We start from the raw sequence: 12,312 nt of genomic DNA on the forward strand, positions 1-12,312 counted from the left end.
AACAGGAGACAACACGACCAGGAGGCAGCTTATGGTCATTCACATGCTCTCTTATTCAAGAAATCACAACATAATATATACGATGGATGGTTCGCAGTAACATTTAACACTCGAACACGACTGCACACGATGATAATGGGAGATAAAAATGGCTCGCGCTCGACTGTGTGTGATTCACTGACAAGACGAGACTGGCCTGACGTTTCCTGGCAGCGGCGAAATGGGTGTGTCGTGTCTCTGATGATGGGGCCCAAAGGAATGCAAATCAGGCCGTGACGATCCCCGCAAGAGGGGCCTTTTCGACCAGCGGAGGGCGATATGGACAAAAATCGACGTTTCGATTATCGATATTCACACGATGTTTTAATAATGCATCAGGAACGTGTGAAAATGTGTCCAGAAAACGTGAACGGAGCCGGAAAACGAGCCAGAAAAGTGCAATTTATCTCTTTTATAACCGTTTTAAAGATTTATTCTGTACTTTATTTTGCATAACAGTGACAATACTATACATTTTTCGATATACACGTCCCACTTCTAAAATAAACAGGTTAAAATGTAGTCAAATTGGTGGGAAAATGGCAAAAAAAAAAAATACATATAATTACATTTTTTACAGCGTTAAAATCATGTGTTAAAGCCATTTTCATCTTTGGACTGGCCACGCCGTTCTGTGATTGGTTGAATCAGCCTGTCACTCACAGAGCATGACGGAGCGTGACCAATGGGGAGAATGGGCGGGGAAAAGTGCTTGTGTTTGAGCATAAAACTGCATTAAACAGAAATATATAATGCTATCTGAATTCCCTCTGGATAAAATAACACTTGAATGAAAATACTGCAATCCGTGGGTTTCAGAGTGATTAGAAAATAGCGCCGTTGCCGCAGCGAATGACAATCTGAAACGTGAAAAGCGCTCAAAATGACACTTACAAAGGGGAATCCCTAACGCACGGGCTCAGCAGTTACTTTCCCGTCTTGATTGACTTCAATAAATAAATAAGTCGGTGTAATGCCTCATTTGTCCAGTAGTGGTCCGTGAGAGAAAAGGTCACATTTCGACGTATTTAAGTATTTTTCCAGCTTCACTGAACAAAGACAGTGCAGCGTGAACTGAGGATGAGACTTTAACACCTGGAGCTCCTCAATAGCTTCTCCTTGACTTTTATGTGAAGGTTTTATCATCGTACTTGGGATTAAACCTGGAGTAGAGCAGAACAAGTGTGAACGAGAAGTCAAATCCACACTTGACATTAACTCTATTTTGACAGTAAGAGTTGGTTTGACGTGAAGGTTCCACAGTTCCACAGTTCCACAGTTCCACAGTGTCATTGTCAGTAGTTTGACTGGTTCAGACGTGGCACTGAACACACTGTAATGCTGCTGTGTTTATGCTCATCACTACTTGGCCCTAGAAAAGACTCTTTTATTACGCTTTCATCTGTTTTGATCATTCAAGTGCACAAAGTTACTGTAAAACATGTCCTATTACTAACATACTTTGATGCTAATCATTACAGCCTCATTTAAGCTGCTTTAAACTCCCCACTATTGCCAGCAGAGAGCGTGGTACTTGTTCACAGCTGTAATTACAGCTGTAATACCTGAGCAGACTTTGTCAAGTACAAAGTGTAGGGTGCTCAGGAGCACCTAAAGGTGCAGAGTAACTTTTAGAGTGGAGGCTCTGCCACTGGAATGTTCCATAGTATTTATAGACTTTATACTTTTACATATCACATTACATTACTTAAAAATATATTTAAAAATATGTATTCTTACTGTGGCATCCCCTGCTTGTCTCCATGGAGATAATGCCAGGAAAAGCAGGTGGTGGACACTAGGGCTGCACAGTTTACACTTCTGAAAACATGTGATGTTCTTAGTATTCTAGTTTTAATGCATCAGGTCAGAATTCAGTCTTCTCTGAAATGTTCATTGAACTGAATAGAATTGATTTTTGTAACGCCCAAAACCTCAACATCAGTCGTCTCGGAGGGCGACAGTGAAAAACAGAATTGAATCCTGCTTTATCGCCTTCTTGCTGCTGTCTGGAGTAGAGCGCCTCCCCCCACAACATGAAAGTGTTTTTGTGTTTGTTTGTTTTTGTTGTTTTATGTTTAAAAATGAAATAGTACAAAAATAAAATGTGTTTTTAACCTGTGCACTATCTTTGAGGGCACAAGGGCTAATTAACTGCAACCTTTGTAATTGAATCTGCATTAACTCAAATCACTATTTCAGTTTGATTGCACTACATTGTGAAGCCCTGGTGGACACTTTAGGCAGTGCACCTTTAATGAAAGCTCACTATGGGACTGTGTGAGGCGGTCACAGGAGGCTGTACTGTGTCTCCAGCTCCTGGGCCGTTTGCTCCAGGTGCATCAGTCTCAGTTTGTCCAGCAGTTCTTGCAGTTGGGGCAGGTGCAGCACCCCCCCGTGGCCTCGACCCGTGTGGGCCCCCTGCTCGGCCCAGGCCCTCAGCATCTGATAGTGGGCCTCCTTGGACGAGCGGTGGTCCAGTTCTGCGCGCTCGATCACGCTGTCGCTGACTCCCAGAGAACGCACCAGCTGCTTCACCTGCAGCACCGGCACCAGCTCCAGCAGAGAATAGATCACCTCCGACACTGCACAGGAGAAACAGTCACTCAATATCACCTCCGACACTGCACAGGAGAAACAGTCACTCACTATCACCTCCGACACTGCACAGGAGAAACAGTCACTCAATATCACCTCCGACACTGCACAGGAGAAACAGTCACTCAATATCACCTCCGACACTGCACAGGAGAAACAGTCACTCAATATCACCTCCGACACTGCACAGGAGAAACAGTCACTCAATATCACCTCCGACACTGCACAGGAGAAACAGTCACTCAATATCACCTCCGACACTGCACAGGAGAAACAGTCACTCAATATCACCTCCGACACTGCACAGGAGAAACAGTCACTCAATATCACCTCCGATACTGCACAGGAGAAACAGTCACTCAATATCACCTCCGACACTGCACAGGAGAAACAGTCACTCAATATCACCTCCGACACGGCACAGGAGAAACAGTCACTCAATATCACCTCCGACACTGCACAGGAGAAACAGTCACTCACTATCACCTCCGACACTGCACAGGAGAAACAGTCACTCAATATCACCTCCGACACTGCACAGGAGAAACAGTCACTCAATATCACCTCCGACACTGCACAGGAGAAACAGTCACTCAATATCACCTCCGATACTGCACAGGAGAAACAGTCACTCAATATCACCTCCGACACTGCACAGGAGAAACAGTCACTCAATATCACCTCCGACACGGCACAGGAGAAACAGTCACTCAATATCACCTCCGACACTGCACAGGAGAAACAGTCACTCAATATCACCTCCGACACTGCACAGGAGAAACAGTCACTCAATATCACCTCCGATACTGCACAGGAGAAACAGTCACTCAATATCACCTCCGACACTGCACAGGAGAAACAGTCACTCAATATCACCTCCGATACTGCACAGGAGAAACAGTCACTCAATATCACCTCCGACACTGCACAGGAGAAACAGTCACTCAATATCACCTCCGACACTGCACAGGAGAAACAGTCACTCAATATCACCTCCGACACTGCACAGGAGAAACAGTCACTCAATATCACCTCCGACACTGCACAGGAGAAACAGTCACTCAATATCACCTCCGACACTGCACAGGAGAAACAGTCACTCAATATCACCTCCGACACTGCACAGGAGAAACAGTCACTCAATATCACCTCCGACACTGCACAGGAGAAACAGTCACTCAATATCACCTCCGACACTGCACAGGAGAAACAGTCACTCAATATCACCTCCGATACTGCACAGGAGAAACAGTCACTCACTATCACCTCCGACACTGCACAGGAGAAACAGTCACTCACTATCACCTCCGACACTGCACAGGAGAAACAGTCACTCAATATCACCTTCGACACTGCACAGGAGAAACAGTCACTCAATATCACCTCCGATACTGCACAGGAGAAACAGTCACTCAATATCACCTCCGACACTGCACAGGAGAAACAGTCACTCACTATCACCTCCGACACTGCACAGGAGAAACAGTCACTCAATATCACCTCCGACACTGCACAGGAGAAACAGTCACCCAATATCACCTCCGACACTGCACAGGAGAAACAGTCACTCACTATCACCTCCGACACTGCACAGGAGAAACAGTCACTCACTATCACCTCCGACACTGCACAGGAGAAACAGTCACTCACTATCACCTCCGACGCTGCACAGGAGAAACAGTCACTCACTATCACCTCCGACACGGCACAGGAGAAACAGTCACTCACTATCACCTCCGACACTGCACAGGAGAAACAGTCACTCAATATCACCTCCGACACTGCACAGGAGAAACAGTCACTCACTATCACCTCCGACACTGCACAGGAGAAACAGTCACTCAATATCACCTCCGACACTGCACAGGAGAAACAGTCACTCAATATCACCTCCGACACTGCACAGGAGAAACAGTCACTCACTTTCAGAGTTACATGAGCAGCTGTCGTCACCCAAACATAATAAATGTTTTCTTTCTGTTTATGATGTCAACAATTCACAAAAACAAATGTAGTAATTCCAAGTTTTAGGTGCGGCGAGACGTGGCTAAAACTAGAGTAAATCCAAAACAACTTCCTGTTTATTAGCAAACAGGAAGTCACTTCCTTGCGCCTCTACACAGTGTTTAACACGTTCTTATCTAATGCAGTAGGTTTGGCTAGTGATTATTTTCTGTTTAGATCTGCATTTTGTTGTCTGAAAATGAATGTCGATTCTTTCATCTCGCTGAGGTGCTTAGCTCCTTCTCAGCTGAAGCGTTCACAGAGCCAGGCCACTTTGGAAGCTGGACCTCACAGGGTCCGTTTTGGACCCCTTAAACGGGCTGGCTCACTTTAGCGGCTCCAGATCTGCTCCAAACAGAACCCGTGTAAACGTGCCTAAAGGTCTGACAGGAGGAGCAGCAGATGAAACTGTGTGTAAACCTGCACATAAACGCTCCTGTGTGAGTGAGTGTAGAGGACTCTGAGCGCTATAGAGTAACACATCACACCTGAAGTATCAAAGTGTTTCTTTAAGTGTTTTTACTACTTCCTCCTGCTCTGATGATGAACACCCACCACTTGCCGCCAGAAGAACCATTTGTGTGGATTCACTTACTCTTTATTTCTGGGGGGACGCAGTCGGGCAGGTTGGACGGCTCCTGGTTCAACACAATATGAAAGGGCTCCGAATGGGACGGGACAGACTGATTTAAAGCCTCCTCACAACCGCCCGAGACCTCCTGTGACACAACAAGAGAAAACAAAACACTTTCAGGATTTCCCTTTTCAAATACCGGGGCCAAATATATATCCTAAAGGTCAATATTGAGCACTTTTTCATCTTTAACATTTGAGAGAAGACTGAAGCGACACTTTCAACTTCCTGGTTGGGCCAGGTTCATGATTCATGCGGCGGTCTAGACTCCACGGTTGCTCAATGAACCTTTTTTATGTGTCGGCTTTTACACGTCAGAGTGAGAGATACTTTACACACTTTGTAGTAACTGTGCTGCAGATTAAAGTGGTTTTGTAGATCTGTGAGCGGTTTGAAGTTCCCTGAATGTTGTATCTTTGGTTTTGAAGAAACAACACAATCAAACAGTGAAGATAATCAGATTTATCCATCTTTCTTATGGTCTTTTTTCTGTAAGTTTTACAATTGTTTCCACCGATCTCAGCACAATAGTTTAGAAGCGTTATATATGTAATGTTTGATGTTGATTTTGACATTATTTACATGTTTTTTAATAGTTTATTCTTGATATATTTAATAAGATTTTTCCAATTTATATGTTTATCATTAGTTACACCGAGAATCTTTTTTTGTTTTTTTAATAGTTCCATCTATTTGTATTTGAACTTTTGTTTGTTTGCCACGTTTACTAAAGATTTGCATGAAAGATGAAGATGTTTGTTTCACACTTTGAATTTTAAATGCTGATTTTTTTAAACTGAAAAACATGTTTGAATAGTTTTTATTCTAAATTTCACCCGATAAATTTTGCAGTTTTTGTCAGGTTAAATCTTCATCATTTCAAATTCAACAGTTCAAATTCACAGTGAACATTGTCACGACAAAGACTGAAGATGAAGAGTCACTCACGTGGATCCATTGTTTTACACTTGATATTTAAAATGTTGAGTTTGAGGACTTGATATTTAAAAAAGGTGAATTGATAAACGGATAAAAACAGAATGAAAAGATTTGTTCATCAAAATTCAGTGATTGAAATTCAAAATTTGCCAGTATTTAATATTCAAAACCTGATAAAACAAATTATCCTCCATACATTTGCCTCATGTAAAATAAAATGAAAATAAATGAAAATGAATAAAATAAATAATGTATGTAGAAAAGGTTCAGTTGTAGTCATCTGGACCCTTCTACAATGGAACTCTCTTGGACGAATGAGGGATTACACCAACATAATAATGAATGGATGAAGAAATCACACAAAAACATAGTGGTAAACGAGTGGTAAACATAGTGGTAAACGAGTGGTAAACGAGTGGTAAACATAGTGGTAAACGAGTGGTAAACATAGTGGTAAACGAGTGGTAAACGAGTGGTAAACATAGTGGTAAACGAGTGGTAAACGAGTGGTAAACATAGTGGTAAACGAGTGGTAAACATAGTGGTAAATGAGTGGTAAACGAGTGGTAAACATAGTGGTAAACGAGTGGTAAACATAGTGTAAACATAGTGGTAAACATAGTGGTAAACGAGTGGTAAACATAGTGGTAAACGAGTGGCAAACATAGTGGTAAACGAGTGGTAAACATAGTGGTAAACAAGTGGTAAACATAGTGGTAAACATAGTGGTAAACGAGTGGTAAACATAGTGGTAAACGAGTGGTAAACATAGTGGTAAATGAGTGGTAAACATAGTGGTAAACATAGTGGTAAACGAGTGGTAAACATAGTGGTAAACGAGTGGTAAACATAGTGGTAAACATAGTGGTAAACGTAGTGGTAAACATAGTGGTAAACGAGTGGTAAACGAGTGGTAAACATAGTGGTAAACGAGTGGTAAACATAGTGGTAAACAAGTGGTAAACGTAGTGGTAAACAAGTGGTAAACGTAGTGGTAAACGAGTGGTAAACGAGTGGTAAATGAGTAGTAAACAAGTGTTAAACGAGTGTTAAACGAGTGGTAAACGAGTAGTAAACGAGTGGTAAACGAGTGGTAAACTAGTGGTAAACGAGTGTTAAACGAGTGTTAAACAAGTAGTAAACGAGTAGTAAGCGAGTGTTAAACGAGTGTTAAACGAGTGTTAAACAAGTAGTAAACGAGTAGTAAGCGAGTGTTAAACGAGTGTTAAACGAGTGTGAAACGAGTGTTAAACGAGTGGTAAACGAGTGTTAAACGAGTGGTAAACGAGTGGTAAACGAGTGTTAAACGAGTGTTAAACAAGTAGTAAACGAGTAGTAAGCGAGTGTTAAACGAGTGTTAAACGAGTGTGAAACGAGTGTTAAACGAGTGGTAAACGAGTGTTAAACGAGTGTTAAACGAGTGGTAAACGAGTGGTAAACGAGTGGTAAAAGAGTGGTAAACAAGTGTTAAACAAGTGGTAAACGAGTGTTAAACGAGTGTTAAACGAGTGTTAACCGAGTGTTAAACGAGTGTTAAACGAGTGTTAACCGAGTGTTAAACGAGTGTTAAACGAGTGGTAAACGAGTGGTAAAAGAGTGGTAAACAAGTGTTAAACGAGTGTTAAACGAGTGTTAAACGAGTGGTAAACGAGTGTTAAACGAGTGGTAAACGAGTGGTAAAAGAGTGTTAAACGAGTGGTAAACGAGTGGTAAACGAGTGGTAAACAAGTGTTAAACGAGTGGTAAACGAGTGTTAAACGAGTGTTAAACGAGTGTTAAACGAGTGGTAAACGAGTGTTAAACGAGTGTTAAACGAGTGTTAAACGAGTGGTAAACGAGTGTTAAACGAGTGGTAAACGAGTGGTAAACGAGTGGTAAACGAGTGGTAAACGAGTGGTAAACTAGTGGTAAACTAGTGGTAAACTCCAAACTCAAACCTGGTATATGTGTGAAGCCTCTTTGAAGTGTGAGGAGGACAGCAGCTTTCTCTTGGTTTGTCGTTTCGTGACAAAATGAGTCACGAGCACCACCAGCACCAGAGCGAACACACCGACCACCACCACTCCAGCGATCACGTTTATGAGAAAGGAGCTCGTGTCTGGTGGTGGATCTGTAAAAAAATATAACGACGTTAAAGTCAACAAAGGCGTCGGCGGAGTCACGTTTAATCAGGCCTTTATCTGAAGTCAAGCCGTGTGGAACGTTTAAGCGCTTCACACCACGCACTTTTTTAAACAGACTTTTAACCAGAACCAAAACAAAAACGTGATCACAAGTTTGCTTCTTTGAACTGGCTTCTTGTCAATTTTAGAATTTATTTTAAGATTTTATAGTTCCTTTTTAAAGCTTTGACCAAAATATAGCACATATGTATACGGAAAACTACAAGAAAACAGTGTATTTCTCTGTAAAAACGGCAGATTAAACTCATTCTAAGACTTTTCTTTTCTGCTATGATCCACGCAAATCATTTTAATCCCAATAAAATAATGTAAAATGTTTGCCGACTAAACGATCCCTGGTGGATTGGAGATGCCAATGGACCTGAACACACTCAGAGATCTTTAAAGATGAATTGCATATTTTAATATTTAAAAAAGAGAAACAGACCATTCACTTCCTTGTATTTGTGAGAGTGAGAGATATTGACAAAGAATCTCAGGGGTTTTTTTGTGTTTCCCGATGGCAACAGAAATGTGTAAAAACATGTCTTTAAACACATTAGTTGATGTTTAACGCTCAAGAGTTAGGGGCAAATCTTAAATATCTGTCAAATGAATTTATATGATTTTTTGATTTGATTTTTTTTCAATCAGTCCTTTTTGTGGCATTTAAAAAAATATATATAAACGTTTTACTCGATATTCAAATTTTGCATATAACATTCGCAATATAATTTACATTTCAACATATTGTCCACCTCTAAATGCAAGACATTGTTGTTGTTATTATTATTATAATTATTATTTATTTTTTAAATTATTATTACTATTATTTATTTTTAATTATTATCATTACTATAATTTATTTATTATTACTATTATTTATTCATGTATGTATTTCTTTTTAATTATTATTACTATCATTTATTTATTTTTATTGTTATTTTATTGTTATTTTATTTGCCCACGACCCGGAAAGGGAAAAAACGGTAGAAAATGAATGAATGAATAATTTATTTAAATGTATTTATTTTAATTTTATTTATTTATGTATTTATTCATTTATTTATTTTATTTATTATTATATTAACTTCTGCATTCTGAGTTTTAGTTTAGAGACATGTTTTTTCCTGGCTTGAACGTAAGAAGACAGAGTTGAAGGTTTGTGGCCCCTTTACCTTTGGTCGTCGCTTTGCTCGGACACGAGTCGGAGCAGTCGCTCACACAACTGTGAAAAAGCAGGAAACGTGACATTAATAAAGGAGGAAGCAGAACAATGTGAGAGGAAGAGATAAACAGAAGTGCAGCGGCTGAGGTGAAACTGTATGTTCTACTAAATATCCCACAATGCACTGCTAAAAATATCCACATTTAACTAAACAAGACTATCCATGTTGGTTTGAGTGGATTAGATTAAGCTAATTAGCAGGTCTAGATCCTTAAAAATGAGACAAATGGCTGTTTTATCTTGAAGCTTCATGTTTACTTATAGAACTGGTAAAGAAAATAAATACTAGTTGGATTCTAAGTGGTTTCTTAATTTCAAAAACGTTACTTGATTCAAGATTATTACCACTTATTTTAAAGTCTAAATGTCAGGTTTGACCACACCTTTCACTAAAATGCAGTAAACACAACTATATTTCCAATTTTATTAAATTTTGCCTTTTTTGTCTCCAGTTTGACCATTTTTATAAAAATAATTGTACTTCCTGGTTCGACATGAGCGGCAGATGTGACAAAGCAAGAGGAAATTCCACAACTGTTACCTAGCAACCAGACTGTAAACACGAGCCTCAATGCATATAAACAATAAAACCATATAACACCTTATTATCCTTATTATTTTGTTGAATGATTGTTTAAAACTGTCAGAAAATTGCTTTAAGTGTAAAGTATCTCTGTGTTTTCAACGGCAGGTCGCGCATTGATGACATCACAGAGGGATTCTGCTTTGGAACTCGGTTGTACTTCCTGTCATTTTTCACTTTTATTTTTCATCACAAACTGCCACTTTATGGGAGTAAAACTATGACAAATATTTACCACAGGTTCTATACCACCAAACAAAGTCTTAATTAGAAAAACAACAGAACCTTCATTTCGACTTCAAGCAACATCAACCTCTTTAATGACTCAAGATGGTCGTTTTGCAGTTGAGTTACATCCTTTGCATGTTCTTTTATGCTGACAGTAGGGGAAAAGCTGGAGGGTCAAACAGTCCAACTAACTTCCCCATGGGACCATCTAAAAATAAAGTAAACCCAATAAGGGGAACACGACTTAAAGTTTCCTACTTGGCGCAGGGCAGACACTTGTTCTTCTCTTTGTAGTAGTTTTCTTTACATCCACACGCTGTATTTGACTCGAGAGTACCTGAAACAGACAGAAACAGTTATAAAAAACAACTTTCATTCACAATGTGCAGCGCTCGACAGCGAAACGAATCTGAACTCGTCAAAGCGGATTTCATTTCGTTCCGTTGCGCGCCGTCATCTTACATTTGGCGACTTCTTCTTCGCCGTCTTTGCAGGTGGAACACAGTCTACACTCGTACGTGTACTTGTCGATGTTGTACTTGTAGCGGCCGTTGTTGCACTGGCAGATCGTGTCTTTATCACTCTCGCACGGAGCCACTTGCCGTTCAAAGATTCCCTCTGTGGACAAGAAAGATGTGCGCTTTTAATGAACGCCACGAAAGCAAGCGCAGCGAGGGCGGAGCGCCAACACAAGCCACACCCGAAACGTTACATTTAGATGGTTGTGATGTCACGTGAAGCTCCTGCGCATGTGTTGGCGATTCTATTATTTATGACTTAGGACAATAAGTCGCACCTTTTTTCATACTTCTGACAACCACAAGAGGGCGCTCTAGGTTCTAAGCGACGCAGAAGAAGAATCTGCACTTCCTCTTCCTCCGGAGTTTGTGGAGTTGTTTAGAAGTGACACAGAGGAAGAAGAATTCAGTGGATTTAGTGATTTGGGGTAAAACTGATGCTTTGGTAAACTTGTTAGCATGTTCTTTATGCTATAGTTATCTGAATAACTGTTCATTTGTTACGTTAACATACCAGACACTTACCACAGTTCTGTCTGTGCCTCATGTAGCTGAAGGTGTTAGCGTTAGCATACGTACACCTATTCACCATGTTCTCTCATCTGTTATTATTTTAAACTGCATTTCAAGATTAAATATCTGTCCTTGGTCTTGGATTTTTTAATAGTAAAATTCCACCAAAATGCGACTTATACTCCAGTGCGACTTATACTCCGGAAAATCCAGTAGTTTGAAAAGAGAAAAGCTCACAAATGCTTCTCAAAAACATCGTTTACATAGTTAGTTGTTGAATGACATCACAACCTAAAGTTAAACCAAAGATTTTTGGGTGTTTACTAGGCAAGGCCAGTTCCCACATCACATCCTTTAACGGTCAATATCAGTAAACGCCATATGCACAGGGTCTTATGGCTTCATTTACAGACTACAAAAGCTACATTTCAGGCTCGTTCATTAACACCAAATTTTCCCCGTCCACAGCTCACATAGACACGTGGGTGCTACAGGCGACGTGAGCTTACCTTTGCAGCGTCTGCAGCTGCGGCAGTTGCGATCGTAGTTCATCTGGTCCATGAACTGTCCTGAAGGGCAGCGCGTGCAGTTGCTGCTGTGGCCTGACGCGCTGCAGTGTTCCAACAGCTTATAACCTGAGAAACACAAGACAAAATGAGTCACTGGCGATTACAAGGTTCTTCACTGAAATGTTCCGTACTGTTCTGAAATCCATATCATTGTAATATTAGTCGAGTAGTTCATATTTAAGTCTTCTCTCTGTTAAATGTGCAAACGAAGTCTTCGAAAAGCCAAAAACATGTGAGTTACTGACAATGTTCAAATCTAAGCTAAAAACAGTTTTGTTTAGCTGCGCATATGACTGA

General features: G+C 40.5%; 1 protein-coding gene across 1 annotated transcript in view; it reads right to left on the minus strand.

Annotated features, from left to right (window-relative positions):
* Positions 1 to 481: 481 nt before the first annotated feature.
* tnfrsf1a (tumor necrosis factor receptor superfamily, member 1a) overlaps positions 482 to 12,312 on the minus strand; it is a 43,427-nt gene continuing 31,596 nt past the window's right edge. The window contains exons 4-10 of the mRNA XM_072460523.1: positions 11,956 to 12,081; positions 10,878 to 11,033; positions 10,674 to 10,752; positions 9,555 to 9,604; positions 8,152 to 8,324; positions 5,237 to 5,360; positions 482 to 2,624 (exon numbers count right to left, since the gene is read on the minus strand). Coding sequence (XP_072316624.1) covers positions 2,329 to 2,624; positions 5,237 to 5,360; positions 8,152 to 8,324; positions 9,555 to 9,604; positions 10,674 to 10,752; positions 10,878 to 11,033; positions 11,956 to 12,081 — 1,004 coding nt within the window. The 3' untranslated portion in view covers positions 482 to 2,328. The remainder of the gene's footprint in view (positions 2,625 to 5,236; positions 5,361 to 8,151; positions 8,325 to 9,554; positions 9,605 to 10,673; positions 10,753 to 10,877; positions 11,034 to 11,955; positions 12,082 to 12,312) is intronic.

This window comes from Eucyclogobius newberryi, unplaced genomic scaffold (assembly GCF_026437365.1).
Source record: "Eucyclogobius newberryi isolate DKJ021-1_F unplaced genomic scaffold, fEucNew1.0.hap1 SCAF_3, whole genome shotgun sequence".
In the NCBI taxonomy this organism is placed as follows: Eukaryota; Metazoa; Chordata; class Actinopteri; order Gobiiformes; family Gobiidae; genus Eucyclogobius; species Eucyclogobius newberryi.